Genomic DNA, 17,586 nt, shown 5'->3' on the forward strand with positions numbered 1-17,586 from the left:
TCAACACTTTATAATCAATTCCTCAACCCCAAAGGTAGCTGAGCGGATTTTGACAATCCAAAACCAGCCAGACTTCCGGCAAGTAGAAGAAAAGAGGGGCCGGAGCAGATTCCACGACACGAGATGAATGAAAATACAGTAAGCCAACTGAAACAGATTGAGAAGTGGTCATAATTAAAATGCAATTTGCAACTCATGAGAACCTAAAGAACAGGCGGCGTATTCTCAGCTATCAACAATAGCCATGGTTCAATCATATGTAGAGTGAAGACGATGAAGAATAAAAATAAAAAAAGCTCAATAATCTAGAACTAAGATAACCCCCTCGGACTCGGAGTTGTTTTGGACAGTGAAGGATGTCAATCGGCATTTGAAATTACAACGCAGTGAGTCAAATGTGGTCGCTGTACTGGTAAACCGGCTGGGAAGCATCATCATCTTCTCAAATTTCCTCACTGTTGAGCTTGACCCCATAACTGATACATCTGCATATTATGGGGTTGATTAGCATTACTGTAGAGCACAGGTCCCCTGTTGCTGTTGTTGAGAGGACTGCTTCCATTCTCGTCAGATGACTCGCTTGACCCTCCTCCTTGTGAGGATGGGCTCGCTGCTGTCATTGGCGCACCAAAGTTCAGCATTTGTGATGCTAGGGGAGAGGAAGTTCCCGATTTTACCAAGTTGGAGTTGGATTTTTTCCCGTCAGCAATGAAACTACCCACAATCACCTGGAGTTAAAATTCAAATTGAGTTATGAGAATAACAGGATTATATTTTCCTGTAAAAAAATTCTCAATACAGTTAACTCGAAAAGTTTCTTGCCCTGAATATCCTTTACAACTGCAGAAGGTGAAGATAGTCATAATTTTATATAACTGATACGCTTAGAAAATAGTAGCAGAGTGGTACCTGTACTGGTGACGCTGCCATAAGCATGCCAGCAACTCCACCTCCCAAAACTTGACCATCAGACCCTGCCAAGGATACACTCAAACCACCACTTCTGCTGCGATTCCCATTATTTTCAGAAAACAAGTAGGAACCTGACAGAGAAATAATCTCGTACCGACCCTGCAAAGAAAAACACAGAGATAATAAAAATTAGCACAAAGAATAAATAATTAATTAAAAAGCTAAATATAAAAAAAGAAGCAGCCAGGTATATAAGACTGTTGAACAGAAAACACCAGAAATGGATCGCGTGACTACATAACATCGAGTGCTCAAACAAATTTGTAATTTCATTGGACAAGGGCCAACCCACTTGAAAGGGTATTACATTACCAATGTATTGGTCTGTGTAAGTGCAGTGGACATGAAAGTGAGTCATGCTTGTGGGAAAGGAGGAGTAATTCATCAGAACTACTCCAATTGATAATAAAGACTATTTTAATTTACAGTAGCAAGTATTTAAATCATATACGGAAGAAATTGCTATCCATTATACAAAAATAAAAAAATAAAATTAAAAAAAACTCATTCTATATAAACAACATATTTTGGAAGTATAGTAGAAGGTTTGAAGTGATGAGCTTCAGCTGCATACGCTAAATCTTCAAATCGTGAGACTACTTTATGTTCAATGGTTAGCACTGCATTTCATTATCTGCCTTGTTACAGATCAAAGAGGTAACTCTACTATGTTTCCTTAGCTCGCCCAAAATCAGATAAATAACTCTTATGAGCTCAAATGTCTCGGAGCACAAGTTTCCTAACTCAATGGAGTTTATGTTAAACGGAAAACTTCTATTGGTCACAATGCATGGTGATTCACGCTTGGATTTTATATCAAGGGTTGAAATTAAAACTTCAAATGTACATCCAATTATTCTGCACCATGATATCTGTTAGCCTCAATTATCATACAATGAGAATATACGGTGCAAGCTTATGGAGGATACAACCTATAGCCTCCAAACAATAAAAGCATATCATTATTGGAGGAAACAAGGGAAAAATACGGTTCATTTTCACAGCAACAACAGCATTGCGTCTAGAAATAGCAGAAAATGAACTGTTGCAAAGGAAGATGATCAACTTGAGATGCCACCACTCCACACTAATAACTTCAAAATGACTTCTTTTTTTCCCTAGATCATGACACATTGAGACAGATAATGTTTTTCTAAAAGATACAAGAAAAGTAAATATCAGCAAAATCAAGAAGAGGAGGACATAGCTCCACACAAGTTTGTAAATCTTTGCATCTGTTATCTCAAGTCCACTCAAACTAAATTCTTGTGCTACAGGTACTGCAGTATCACAGTATGCACATAATAAACCAAATATATGTTCCAATCTCCATTCAAATATAACTGCTATAAAAACATCAAAGGTACCTCATATGTGACAGTACCACCAGACATTGCTGGCTGGCGAAGGGTAACATTGCAGATGGCACCATTTGCAGAGAGAATACAAACTGTGCGTGGTCCCTGCTGTGAAAAGGCCATAACCTTTGCTGCTATATCCTGCAAACCATTAGGCCAAACAAATGAGAACCCCTACCATAACTGGACAAATTTATTATCTTAATTTAACCATGCAGAAAACTCAAATTGGGATTCAAAAATGGAAAATGAGAACATAGTCCTGAAGGCTAAAATACCATAAATCAGTGCATACAAAGAAATGCTATATACATTGTCTATTTTACCCAATTCAAGTGTGTGACCATTCTGGTTAATAAAGTAGACTCAGACAAAAAAATATCGGCATCAAAAGGGTGCAAAAATAATTTATAAATATAAAAGAATAATCCTGTATATGGTCCAATGATGCAGATCAATGCAAAAACAACCCAAACATTCCAGGTTATCTCAAATGTTTCTACTCCAACTCCACAGCCAGGGAATCAAGTAATTATAAATGATCAATTCATCCAACAGCAACAAATTTAAAAATTTACATAAAAACCATGATCATTGGGTGGAGAATAATGGTTCTGTTTCTATGCAGAAACAGTCATATGTACTAGGGAACTAAAGTTTACAAATTGAATTTTAAATATAATGCATGCAGAAACCCATCATTAAACTGTGCTACAATTATGTTTGATATACATCATTGGGGCACAATGGAAACAAAAGGAAAACGTATTCATACATTGAAATGCAGGTTTAGAGAGATCTGACAAGCCATCACTTATAGGGATGTGTCATGGTCACAATCAATCAACCCAGCCCAGTCGAGGCAAACTGAACCAAGTTTAAGAAAATTAAAGTAACTATCTGTAAACCAATAAAACCAGGTGTCACATACTAATGTCTAAATACTGATGTGACTACTCCCATACCAACACCCACTTAGCCTTAATCCCTCTTAGATTTTCATCAAAAAAATTATAATTCTTCCTAATTCTCCAGCCTTTACCAACTCTCTAGCTTTACTTCCTGCCAGCATTACAAAACCAGGTGTCACATACTAATGTCTAAATACTGATGTGACTACTCCCACACCAACACCCACTTAGCCTTAATCCCTCTTAGATTTTCATCAAAAAAATTATAATTCTTCCTAATTCTCCAGCCTTTACCAACTCTCTAGCTTTACTTCCTGCCAGCATTACAGCGCCACAAAGCCACTTGTTCCGCCACAGCCCTGCCTGTATCAGTCTCCTCTCAACCTACTTATCTCAATTTCTCTCCTTCCTCTCTCTCACCAACCCACCCTCTCATTACTTCCTTTGTCTGCACCATACTGTCGCACTGCTTCCCTTGCTCTTTTCTTCTTCCTAAAGTGGATTATTTTTTATGTTGATTGAGGATTTTTATACAGAAGTTTGGAACACTTATTTTTTTTTATTTTTTATAATTTGTCTTTCTAACATTTGAATTCTGTTTCTTAATTGTTTTTCCAATGATATTGATACAAAATGTATTTTCAGCACTGTACCAAAATTGTCAATATTTAAGACATTTACAATGACAACATCCAAAGGAAACTTTCACGAGAGATAAAAGTAATCCATACCATAAACAATCATAACGAAAAACCTATTAAGTGGTATCTTCATTTGTTAAAACAAGCAGGATATAAGTGGTGCAGCCATTTACTACAAACTACTTAAATATTTTTCATTCCTTACTAAGAAAAGTTGAAAGATTTTCTCACTTTAAAGCCTGATTTCCTAATACTTCCATGTAAGCACATTGACATTTGATGCTATATACAGATTCCTGTCTTCTATTTTCTTTTATGAATGCAATTTTTATTTCATGATCATGACCACATAAACCGAAGAAATGATACGATTTTCCAGATGGCAAAAATAAAATAAATGCAGACACACACACACTCACCAAATTTATTAAAGGAGCCATAATACCAAATAATACAACTACTTACACAATTGATAAACTAAACCACATATTATCTTTTGCTTCAGCAACAAACAACAACATCCATGAAATACGCTACTATTTTGTTATACCACTGAAAGCTAATATTTTCCCAATTCATACAAACGAGAACTTTACTTCCCTTTCGCACACCTATAAATGTTTTTTGTCGATGAGGCGCAACTATAAATGAGATTGAAGGCCATCCTATATTGCACTAAACTAACATTAGATATGTGTGTGGATATATATTTGAATAATGCATCCCCTGATACCATATATAGAGATATAAACAACCCAAAAATAACAACTTTCTTCATAGAACTACTATAACTCACTCTTCACTAACTACAATTTGCTCCACATCAACAAAGTCACATACCTCGCCGGCTTGCACCATAATAACATGAGGCGTGAATCCAACTCCGCCAGCTCCTGCACACAACAAAACCAAACAACAATAACTACAATGTACATCAGTAAACTATAAATCCACAGCCAATTTTCGCTCTTTACAAAAATTCAAACTCAAAATCTCAATTACCCAATGCGTCCAACTGCTTCTTGCCCGAACCAGGGGGCCTCCCCCGGTTCTTCTTGGCCGGAGGATCTGAAGACATCGTGCCACTAGACTCTCCATGGGTCCCAGCCGCGGCCGAAGCCGAAGAAGGAATCTGCGTGGGCGTCAATCCCAAGGCAATGTTGCCGTCAGGCGAGTACTTCCTGGGCCGCCCTCTCTTCTTCTTGGCAGCTGAAGCCGAAGAAGAGTCGATGTTGAACCCTCCGCCGCTGCCGCAGGGCCTCAACGTTCCATCGTAGGGACTGGGGCTCAAAGAATCCATCTGCGGTTTCGACGTGGGCTGCTGCTGCTGGGCCACTGCGTTGAAAGGGAACCGTCCCGGGTTAGGGCCGCCCATCATGGAGCCCGAATTAGGGTTTATGCCGGCGGTGGGCATGGATGTGGGATAGGAAGGCAAGCCGACCATCATGTTCGGATGCTGAGGCGGCTGTGGCGGCTGTTGCTGTGGAACTTCCCGCGAGTCCATTTGTGGGGGGATCAAGAAGGGGGCGAGCTGATTTCGCGCAATGGGGGTGTTTCGACTCCGGGAAAATGTACTACTTTAGAGAGAGAGAGAGAGAGAGAGAGAGAGTACAGAGAGAGAGAGAGGAGAGATGGTGGTTAAAAACGAGGGTTTAAATTTTGTTTTAGGGTTTTAGTGTTTATTGTGGCCTTTTTATAATAAAACGAGTTTCTCTAATTTTGTTGTCAACGGGCGCCGCTGCGTATCTCTTTTAATTTCGGACGTGGCAGGGAATTAGAGTACTAATAAAACTCTTCCTCTAGCAATGATTATCCATTTTAATCCAATTACAGTAATGATTGTTCAACAAAAAAATTAATGATCACTAGTCCCATAACTCATCAGCACGTGTAGTTATGATCCTTTTTACCGTCAAAACTTTCGTCAAAATGAGTCACTTGCCATGCACATGAGGTCAAAATCAAAGGGCAAATATGAGAAACTAAATGAAAAAAATTGTAAAAATGGTCTCACAACTTAAACTCAATTGGAGAAATAATCACTCAACTTTAACACAATTAGAGCAATGGTTCCTCAACCTTTACTCAATTGTAGCAAAGATTCTTCCAACACTACTCGTTTTGACGGAAGTTCTAACGGAGTTGATGAAAATGACCATAGCAGCACATTTTGAAGAGTTAAGGAACCATTGGTCATTGATTTTTTGTTAAGGGACCTTTGATCCAATTAGATTAAAATTAAGGGACCATTGCAAAGGTTCTAAAAAACGCTAGGGGTCTAGGGGGCCTAGGTGAATTTATGTAAATTTATTGTATATCTTGTAAATAAGTGCCTATTTACATTTAAAAAAAAAAGAAAAAAAAGAGCTTTATATATAGAGACAAAAACTTTTACTATAAGCTCGTTTGGATGTGCTTTTAAAATGATCAAAAACACTTTTGGTGAAAATGTTTTTGGAACCAATTCTTAGTAAAAATGTAAGTAAATTCTGAAAAAGTACTTAAAGTGCTTTTGGAACCAAAAAAACATTTTCTCTAAAAGCACTTTCAATAATTTTAAAAGCACATCCAAACGAGCCCTATATTTCAAAGAACTTCACTAGTTTTTAAACATGTCAAAAAGAGACAAAAGCATAAAAACAATTAATGCCCAGCCCAAAAACATGAAAAGAATGTTTAAAATACCCACCATACCCCTAGGATTTTAGGGTTTTAATAAATCCCAACCCTCATAACTCCAACAAAATTAATATGTGCTATAAACTCAACCCATCCTCGACTATTTCTGCAGAATCAGTTTTAAAACTATATGTAAAATAAGTTTGTATCATTTATTACTACAATCAGTTCAATTAGTCCTGGCCTATTTTTGCAGAAACAGTTCAACCACATTTTTGACCATTTTTGCATAATTAGTTCAACCCGCCCTCGATCATTTTCCCAGAATCAATTGACTCGTCTTCGACCATTTTTGCAGCATCAGTTCAACCAGTCCTCGACTATTTTTGCAGCATCAATTCAACTCGTCTTCAACCATTTTTGCAAAATCAGTTCAACCCGCCCTCAACCATTTGCAAAACCAGTTCAACCCATCTTTTACTATTTTTTCAGAATCAATTCAACCCATCCGCTACTATTTATGCAGAATCAGTTAAACTTGTCTTTTTTTCCAGAATCAGTTTAACCCATCATCAACCATTTGCAGAATCAGTTCAACCCATCTTTTTTTGTAGAATCAGTTTAACTTGTCCTTGACCATTTGCAGAATCTTTGACCATTTTTGCAAAGTCAGTTCAATCTATCCTTTGTCATTTTTGCAGAATCAATTTAATCCGTCCTCGACCATTTTTGCATAATTAGTTCAACCCGTCTTTGACCATTTTTGCAGAATCAGTTCAACCCGTCTTCGACCATTTGCAAAATCAATTTAACCCGTCCTCGATCATTTTTGCAGAATAAGTTTAAACCGCCTTCGACTATTTTTTAAGAATCAGTTCAAACCGTTCGACCATTTTTGCATAATCAGTTTCTTTACACACCCGTATGCCCTTTGGGACTTGCCTTGTGTGCCTGCCCCAGGCCCAACACGCCAACCTTCATGGCTAGGTTTACCAAACTGGACCCGTGGCCTGCAACCATGATTTGGGCTGCCCCTAGCAGCCACCCAAGCCCATTAAACTATATAGGCCTTGCCCTACTCATGACACCCATGCCCACCTTGTTTGGGCTATGATTTTTCGAATCCAATGCTAATTTTTGGCATTCTAAATAATTTTTGACACGCCCCAATCCCGATGTCTGGGGGACATCGGGATGGCCACGTGCTGACTAACATCCGAGGATGACGCAAGCCATTTAATGAATGCATATGCCAAGAACATGTGAAACAGGCATATAAATTTCGTGCGAACTACGCAAAGTAATATTCAAATAAAAACCTTACCAAAATAATATCATAATATTCAAACGTCAAATAAATGATAGTGATAATGCATGACATATTCAGACCATACATCTAATTCAGAATATAAGCGGAAGGTGTTATTACAAGTGATGTCAAGCAGAGAGGATGATATGATATCACTGGTAGGGGAATGCCTCGTAGCTCAAATCATACGCCTCGTTCCTATGTTCTGTGGGAGCGCAAAATAAATATGAATAGACCAAGTTGATAAATATATATATATATATAATACTAAAATAGTTATTCATCAACGTACTAACCCCCAAAATTTTATGGAAACTCAATAGTATAATAGGTAATAGGTTTTCCGAAAACCCTAGCATGCCATAAAACCTTTCATAAAACATATATCGTATATAATGTGCTAAATAGTGGTATCCTAATCGACTTAAGCCCTACATCGCCTGACCCATAGGTTAAATATAATATATCTTCCGACCCGTAGGCCCCTACATCACCCAACCTGTAGGCCAAATGAGTATCACCGCCCGTAGGCAGAATAATGACCACTAGATAAGCACAAAATATTGAATATAATCTTTCCAACATATGTACATATATCTCAAAACATGTTCATAGTATATAGTCATCCATCATATATACTACAAAGAGTGTAAAAACATGTTCATAAATAGTATATAATCATCCATCATATATACTACAAAGAACATAAATTCGATAAAGTATGGTATTCCAAAATATTATCAGTAAAGCATGATAATCATAAAGTGTAAATCTAATTTACTCATAAAACGTAATCATTAAAGGGTTTGGGCTTGAAAGCCCAGCCCAAAACTCTAGGCTAGGGGACCCCAGGCTTTCGGGTTTGGGTCAGCTAACCCGTTTTTTGTCGAGGAAGAAAGCCAGAGCCTCCCAAGCTCCGGTCGACCCCAATTCATCACTTTACCCTACTATCTATCTACTAAAATAAAGATAGAGATGAGAGGAAGAGTTTTGTACCTATCTCACGCCGTGAGGTGGCCGGAGTTGGCCGAATTTTTGGCTCGAAGGCCACAGGGTTCGACGGAGAGGTTTGGGTGGCCTCTAGGTGTCTCGGTGCTTCACAAAGGGGAGAGAAAGAGGAAGAAGGTCTAACCCGATGGTGGTGGTGGTGGTGGTTTGTCGTCGTTGTGTGTGGGTGGTTGTGTGTTGCCTGGAAGGGAAAATGAGAGGGGTCCGAGAAAGAGCAAGTTTGTGTGAGCTGAGAGAAAGTGTGTGACTCGGGGGAGAAGAGAGAATGACAGAGAGAGATAGGTAACTGCCACATGGCAGGCAAAGAGATGAAGAGAATTTAGAGGAAATCCAAAAAAAAGATCCGGATTGGGTAGGGGATGAGGGTATAATGGTAATTTCATAATTCCTTTAATATAAAATTACACATAATTGCGATGGGGTTTCACAATTTTAACCCGAATGTTATAGTTATTTTTTCTTTTACGATCGACCCCGAATGGTCTCAATCTTTTGAATTAATTAAAGTGACCAGCAGTCCATTAATTTGACAATTAATCCAAAATTATTGGCCTGAAGTCCACTTTTTGGCATTAACGATTCAATAAATTATTTTGTTTTCTTTGAACCGTCGACTATCATTCGTAGTCTTGAAGCACTCACACTTGAGTTCCTGAAGCAATCCACAAATCCACTACACTTTATTGCATATTGTATTCTGTGTTCTTGCAGGTACCCCTATATGAACTAAACGTTCATAAACTAAATCGAACCTGTAGTTTCGAATTTAATGCCTTTGAAACACGAAGTTTCATTCAAAACTTACCATATGAAACCTATAGCTTTCCTGCATAAATTAAACCAATACATGTCTATAGAACCCGAATGTTCTACAATGTATGTCTATGACTTTCCATATGACTAACCACGTTTTGTGTGTACCCTCTGTCTAGGGATATGTCGAACTTGAACAAGTTCGATTTCATCGCTCTGGAAGTCTCCAAAAGAAACTACCTAAAGTGGGTTCAAGACTTGAAGCTCCATCTTACTACAAAGAGTCTTAGAGCTACCCCTTGCCCCGAAGGCCCCAAACTTCAAGAACAAGGAAGAAGCAACCGTTTAATTAGATTTCATTGAAATGGACATGTGTTACCGTTGTGGATGAGGCTATTACCAAGTATCATTCTCGTCGTGAGTCTAACTTTGCACATGTAGAAATCCCCGAAGCGGCTACTATGTCCATGGAGGTTTCAGATTTTCATGAGGCATCCGCTCATATGGAAGAATAAATTTATACATGTTTTTAGGATGTTTTAACCCCTAGTGGCCGAACCCACTAGGAATGGCCGAACCCCCTTCTTATTTTCTAGGTATATGGCTTAATTGTCAGACAATTTTCTAGGTCTTTGGAATTATTTGTTTGATTTTGGTTTGTTTTGAACTTATGGACAATTATTTTTTGGATATTATTTCTCGAATTGATTAATTGAATGAATGGAATTATATTAATGCATGTGACCGATTCAATTAATTTATTTCTAGGTATGACTAGTGGGGAAGTTAGTTGTTTGGCTGATAGTGCAACTACGCATACCATACTGCGTGAGAAATACTATTTTACTAACTTAGGAGCTAAGAATGTACCTCTGACAATCCTCTTAGGCCTATCCAACCTAATAGAAGGATACGAAAATGCCCATATAATGTTGTCCAATGGTACTGAATTAACCATTAAAAAGGCACTCTATTTTCCATGTTCCAGAAGAACGTTGCTGAGTTTTTGAGATATTCGAGAATAATCAATATCATGTTGAAACCACTAAAGAACATGGTTTTGAATTTCTTTATATCACTTCTTACGAATATGGCCGGAAGTGTATTCACAAAAAGTTGGAACGTCTCCCAAGTGGGTTATACATAATAACTATTCGAGCCGTAGAGACACAACATGTGGCAGGCCCTAGTGATGGGTTCCAGGACACTCTCCTAGTTTGGCATGATCAAATAGGACAAGATATGATGCGTCGTATCCTCAAAGTATCTCACGGGCATCACTTGAAATCTCATCCCGACCATCCGCTTTGCAAAGCATGTTCCTTAGGGAAGTTGAACATTTAACCCTCAATTACAAAGATTATTCACGACCTCCCTAAATTTCTTCAGAGGATTCAAGGGGATATTTGTGGACCTATCCAACCAACATGCGGACCATTTAGATACTTTATGGTGTTGGTTAACGCATCGACACGATGGTCACGTGTTTGCTTATTATCCATAAGCAATGTTGCATTTGCGAAACTCCTAGCACAAATTATTAAGCTTAGGGTTAACTACCTTGATTATCCGATCAAGTTGATTTGACTGGATAATGCTAGAGAGTTTACGTCATAGACCTTTAACGATTATTGCATGTCTGTTGGGATTGAAGTTGAACATCATGTACCCCATGTTCACACCCAAAACGGCCCAGTAAAAGCTTTCATAAAGCGTCTTCAAATGATAGCTTAGACTTTGGTTATGAGAACTAATTTGCAGGTATCTGCCTGGGGCCATGTAATATTGCACACAACTATGTTGGTCCGCCTAAGGCCCACCGCTACCCAGCCTCACCGTTACAGTTGGTTATTGGATACGAACTTGACGTCTCGCATTTAGGTGTGTTTAGGTGTGCAGTCTATGTGCCAATAACACCGCCATTACGTACCAAAATAGGTCCTCAGAGAAAATGGGAATATATGTCAGTTACGATTCGCCATCAATTATACGCTACTTGGAACCCTTGACAGGAAATCTCTTTACCGCATGTTTTATGGATTGTCATTTCGATGAGACAATCTTCTTGTTGTTAGGAGGAGATAAGATCACTAACATTCCTATAGAACACCACAAATTGTTGTGGATTACTCCCACTATGTCTCATTTAGATCCTTGCATGCCTCAATCTGAAAATGAAGTGCGACGCATTCTAGATCTTCAGAGCATTTCTCAAAGCATGCCAGATGCATTTACTGATCTAGCAAAGGTGACGAGATCACATATACCCACTACAAACACACTTGCAAGGATAGACGTACTTAACGTACACCGAACAACCGCCGTGGAAGGCCTGACCGACTTCGAAGGTGGGGTAGCCGCACCTTCCACACGGCATAGTACACTAGCGGCTAGCTAATCACCTGCTCCTACCTTGAAGCATGGCAAGCCTCCTGGTTCAAAGGATTCACAACCTTGAAAGAAGAAAATGGCACAAACTAGTGATCTTAGTATAAATCCGACCATTACTTACTCATCCGTTCGAACGCATGAGGTTATTTAAAATTACAGTGATGCTTTAGATGAAACATGCTGTCCTTATGAGAATCATGAGATTTCGGTCCATTACGTCATATTGGATGAGGTTTGGAATCAAAATGAGATGATAGTCGATGATGCATTCGCGTATACCATTGCTTCCAATATCATGCTTAGCGATGACATTGAACCATGCTCCGTTGATGAATGTCGACGTAGAATGGATTAGTCAAACTGGAAACAAGCAATCCAGGTCAAACTCAATTCGCTCGTGAAACGAAAGGTGTTTGGGCCTGTAACTCATACTCTACCACATGTGAAGCCCGTGGGCTATAAGTGGGTTTTTGTGAGGAAGCGTAATGAGAAAAATGAAATAGTGCAGTACAAAGCACACCTCATAGCACAAGGCTTTTCTCAACGTTCTAGGATTGATTATAAGGAGACGTATCCCTTGTAATGAACGTCATAACGTTATGCTACTTTATCAATTTGGTAGTTTTTGAAAAACTAAATATGCAGCTTATGAACGTGGTAACCGCGTATCTTTATGGGGATCAAGATACGGAAATGTACATGACAGTTCCAGAAGGACTTCCATTGATTGGTTCAAATAGTTCTAGACCACGGAACATTTTCTCTATTAGATTGAGAAGATCACTCTACGGATTGAAACAATCCGGGCGAATGTGGTACAACCGTCTGAGTGAATTTTTGACAAGTGAGGTTTATGTGAATAATGAACTATGCCCATGAGTGTTCAGTAAGAAGTCACATTCTAGATTTATGATCGTTGCAGTTTATGTTGACAACATAAACCTCATTAGAACTTCTGCAGAGCTTGAGAAGATTGCCACGCACTTGAAATCGAAATTTGAGATGAAAGATCTTGGGAAAACTCGATATTATCTTGACTTGAAGATCGAGTATTGTTCGAATGGAATCCTAGTACATCAATCGAACTACACCCAGAAGGTGTTGCAACATTTTAATGAGGATAAAATGAAGCCTTCGAGTACTCATATGGTTGTTTGGACTCTAGATGCTAAACAAGATCCCTTCCGTCCCAAGGATGATGATAAAGAGATTTTGGAGTCTGAAGTTCCATACTTAAAGGCAATTGGTGCTTTATTGTACTTGGCTCAATGCACTAAACTCAACATCTCCTTCGTTGTTAATCTTTTGGCTAGATACAACAATGTGCCTACACGCAGACACTAGAATGATGTTAAAGATATTTTCCACTACCTTAAAGGTACGACGGATTTGGGCTTGTTCTACACCCATGAATCGTCGAGAGGAGCTACCGCCCCTTGGGTCCTCGGGTTAATTCTCACCTCGTTGGTTACGCAAATGCTGGCTATCTGTCTGACCTACATAGGGCAAGTTCTCAAACGGGTTATGTCTTTATCGTTGGAGATATCGCTATATCTTGAAGGTCTACCAGGCAAACGCTAATTGCGACTTCTTCGAACCATGATGAGATTCTCGCCTTACATGAAGCCTCGCTAGAGTACTTTTGGTTGAGAGCAGTTATGGAACATATTCAAAGCACTAGTGGTCTTACTTCCGTCGTTGGCCTTCCTACGACGATCTTTGAAGATAATGTAGCATGTATCGAGTAGTTAAATAAGGGATACATTAAAGGATACAACACTAAGCACATAGCGCCAAAGTTCTTTTACTCTCACCAGCAACAACAACATTAGAGCTTTGAAGTCAAGCAAATCCGTTCTTAGGACAACCTAGCTGACCTCTTCACGAAGTCACTGCCCAAGTCTACTTTTCAGAAGCTCATCCAAAGAACCAGTATACGTAAATTATCTAAATTGAATCTCTTGTAATCTTATTCGTAAGTTATGTCTAAGTCAGGGGGAGTATCTTGAAGCAAACTTACTTGATCTTAATGTACTTTTTTCCTACGATTAGGAGCATTTTTCCCACTAGGTTTTTGCTACCTAACGAGGTTTTGATGAAGTACCCATCCTGAGATGATCATACTTCGTTGAGTTCACTACATTTGTCTTGTTTGATGTTTATTTTATACATTATTCATACTTCTCACCTTTCTCCTTAGTCTATGGGTTTATCTCATGCCTTGGTTTTACCATAGCGAAATTTTGTGAGTTTTACTACCAATGCACACTTACTTATTTGTGTTTGAGACTCGCGTTCACCCTTTATGTCGACGACTTCATCAACTATTCTACCTTATCTACTGAAGATCTGATGCGACAATTTGTTTTAGTATTTACACACTCAAGGGGGAGTGTTGCAATCCTATCGGATTAAGAATGTGATTGTGTAAATCCTAATATATCTAGGAGTATCTTGTAGTTACCTATTAGGAGTTGATTATTTATTAAGAGATGTAATCCTATAAGGGTAAGGGTTCTACCCTTCCTACTACTATAAATAAAGGCATATGGGGGTGATACAACACACACCTCAGAATTAAATCTCTCTTTCTTTCTTGTTGCCGCCGGCCTTCTCTCTCTATTTCTTAGATCACTCAGTTAATTAGGCCTACAACATCATTAACAATTTTCTTCACCGATTGCCAAATCCATGATAGTACCATGTCATTGCATCTCTGCCAAATGGAAAAGTTTGCATCAGTGGTTGCAGGAGCCTTAATAGACCCATCAATAAATCTGAACTTACTATTGCGCTGAGAGCAATGCACATAGAACGGCTCCACTGTCCATAGTTGTGTCCGTCAAGGAGTTTTGAGACTAAAACAAGACTTGGTGAATTCGAGTGGCGAAGGGTGAGAGGATCAGATGCATTTGGCATCCCGCCTATTGGTTTCTCGTCACCCATGTAAACTGTTTGCAGGGAAAATTGACTGTGTTTGTAGAGGAGGGTGAATGAGCGTCTAGAGTCACTAGGATCGGTGCTCTAATACCATGTGAAATTGTAGAATTGGTGATTTTATTGATATATGTCTTTGTACAGAGAATACAGGGATTTTTACAAACAGCTGGAAACTATTCTAAGTAAAAGAATCCTAATTTGATGCTAATTATACATTTACTCCTAAAATCTCTGGAGCCAAATCGTTGACTATCTTCCTGATTCCTATACTCACTCATTGACAATTTTCTTCCTTTAAAAGATTTTTTGGGACTAAATTCTTCATGAATATATTTGCGTAGTACCCCTAACAAATAAATTGACTTTCGTCTTCTTCAAACATACAGGTGTTCATCAAAACTAAATTATCCAAAAAATAGAAACCAAAAAGCTAAGTTAAATATCACCCATTCATCATAAATCAAGCATTGACAACCGAATCAATCTAATGACAATATCTCATCTACAGAAGCCTTACTTATTCATTACTGAAATATAAAGACTCAAATATATTGTACTATATTTTTCTTGGTGGGTTAATGTTTCCCATACTCAGCGAGGCGTTTCTTCTGAATATAAGCCCCTCTGTAAATTTTCAGTTTTTGTTGCGAGCTTTATCCTGAAGATGATTAGCCCCAGCTGGTGGACCGCGACACCTATTTATCAGGTTGCAGCCACGGTTGTAAGGGTTAGCCGGAGTAGAAGGTGGAATAGCATCGTCATTGGGATGAAACCCGCTCAGTCTCTTTGATAGTTCAGGGATCCTTGCAGACAGTACGTACTTGATGGTTAAACACCAGCATGCTAACAAAAAGCAATCACACCAACCATATCTTCATGTTGAAAAGCCTCAACAATATTTTTCTCTGATAGATGTTTTGTATTTGTTATTAGGATGACAGCCATTTATACAAAAAATATATGCTTTCCTGACCTCAACTTCAAATCCTTCGTATTTTTGCACATATTTTACACCATTTAATATGAAACCAAATTCGTATCTAATCACCAACCGCTACATTGACTTTTTATTTTTTGAAATTGTTGTATTTGTAAACAAATACAATTAAGTTAATAATTTCATTGTGTATGGTAACTATAGTTAATAATTTTATTAATCTTTTTTTTTTTTTAAATTTCATTGTGTGGTAACCCTATACAATGACTTCCAGAAAAATATTAGGTTAATATACCTGGTTGGATTCTTTGAATTTCGTATTTTTCTTTTATCCTTTTGTTTCTTTCCAGAAAAGATAAAATTAATGTATTCGGTGTTAGCCTTAAAGGTTATACAATTAAAACACAAACGAATGAGTGACTAACATGATTCCAACTGTGGCCATAGAAGTCAAACACAAAAGTAGCAAAGCATGGCAACACCAAGATCTTCTATAAACACCTAGCCGGATACAACTACTCTATGAGAAGCGTTATGTTGTGTGTTCTAGGGCTTATAGGGACCGGTGTTTTATATAGGCTAAAAGTTAGGGTTTCCATCCATAAAGGAAACCTAAACCTACTTTATTAGCCTCCAAGTCAAGTATCATAATCATATTTAATTAAGGATTTCATCAATCCTATTTCCAATATAAGACACCTTATATAGGATTGATATCTTTAAGAGATTAAATCACAATCAACATTATTCTCCAATATTACATTCCTATTACATGTAGTAGACCACTTAAGGGTTGATTTACATTGGATAAATCCAACATTCTCCCACTTGGTCTACAAAATGTAATATTCATGTTTATACTTGAGATTGGAGACTAATGTCGCTTTAGTGGCCATGTACCAGTGATTACATCTCGTCCTTAATGCAATTTCTGTCAAATGCATTTCTTAACATGGAACTAACAAGGTTGTAGGATTGACACAACCCAGAACCTTCATAATCACACATGCTAAGATCCTCATTCACATGAAACACAAATTATGATTAAGAGATGAAACTTTAAATTAAACTTTAAATTAACCAAAATGTCTTACGTTATATCATCTCAGGTCCACCTTATTGTAACTCAGAAGTTACACTTTATGCTTCTTCTAAGCCTTAAATCTGTCAATGCAGATATCCTTCATTTAATGAAACCACCATAACCTGTAGGTGTGAATACATCTCCAAAACAATCACGCATCACTTTCATTAGATCAGTAACAATACAAACGATGTTTGTAGCCTACAGACATAACTGAAAATACCAAATAGGCCATGTCCAAGTAAAATATCCCAAAAACTTCATAAAATAAATTAATTCAACACTTGTGAGCAAGATGAATTAATATGTTTTTGACACTGATCTATGCACCATACCAGTTACTTTCATAGTGTCCAACACTTGCAGGTAAGATGGAAATCCTCACAATTGAGGCAGTGCACAAACCATGTCATGCCATTTAATATGCAATTTGATAACAACTTGATATTTGATATATATTTCATTAGATGATTGACTAGCACACGAAAAATGTGACTTGAAGAATCCAACTAGAGATTAAAATGAATACATGGATTCTATACATACCTTATAGGTCATCTGCAAATGTAAGGCATTACTAACACGAAACTCAAACTCCCACTGATCTACAACATCGTTACTTAATTTGCAAATCAATACTTAAATCATATTTTTGAAAATATG

General features: G+C 37.9%; 1 protein-coding gene across 1 annotated transcript; it reads right to left on the reverse strand.

The window, feature by feature from the left end:
• Window positions 1-171: 171 nt before the first annotated feature.
• Window positions 172-5,525, reverse strand: LOC137710870 (AT-hook motif nuclear-localized protein 8-like). Its single transcript, XM_068450023.1, has 5 exons — window positions 4,885-5,525; window positions 4,723-4,775; window positions 2,340-2,471; window positions 910-1,071; window positions 172-728 (listed from the first exon to the last, which is right to left on the reverse strand). The coding sequence occupies exons 1-5, from the start codon at window positions 5,384-5,386 to the stop codon at window positions 453-455; spliced, it is 1,125 nt and encodes a 374-aa protein (XP_068306124.1). The 5' UTR covers window positions 5,387-5,525; the 3' UTR covers window positions 172-452.
• Between the last annotated feature and the right edge of the window lie 12,061 nt (window positions 5,526-17,586).

Source organism: Pyrus communis, chromosome 12 (genome assembly GCF_963583255.1).
Source record: "Pyrus communis chromosome 12, drPyrComm1.1, whole genome shotgun sequence".
NCBI classification, from domain to species: domain Eukaryota; kingdom Viridiplantae; phylum Streptophyta; class Magnoliopsida; order Rosales; family Rosaceae; genus Pyrus; species Pyrus communis.

Coding starts and splice junctions, on each gene's coding strand:
- LOC137710870 (XM_068450023.1), bottom strand. CDS start 5,386: ATGGACTCGCGGGAAGTTCCACAGCAACAGCCGCCACAGCCGCCTCAG. Junction 2,472..4,722: donor TTATGGTGCAAGCCGGCGAG/GTATGTGACTTT, acceptor AATGGTTTGCAG/GATATAGCAGCAAAGGTTAT. Junction 729..909: donor TGGCAGCGTCACCAGTACAG/GTACCACTCTGC, acceptor TTTTAACTCCAG/GTGATTGTGGGTAGTTTCAT.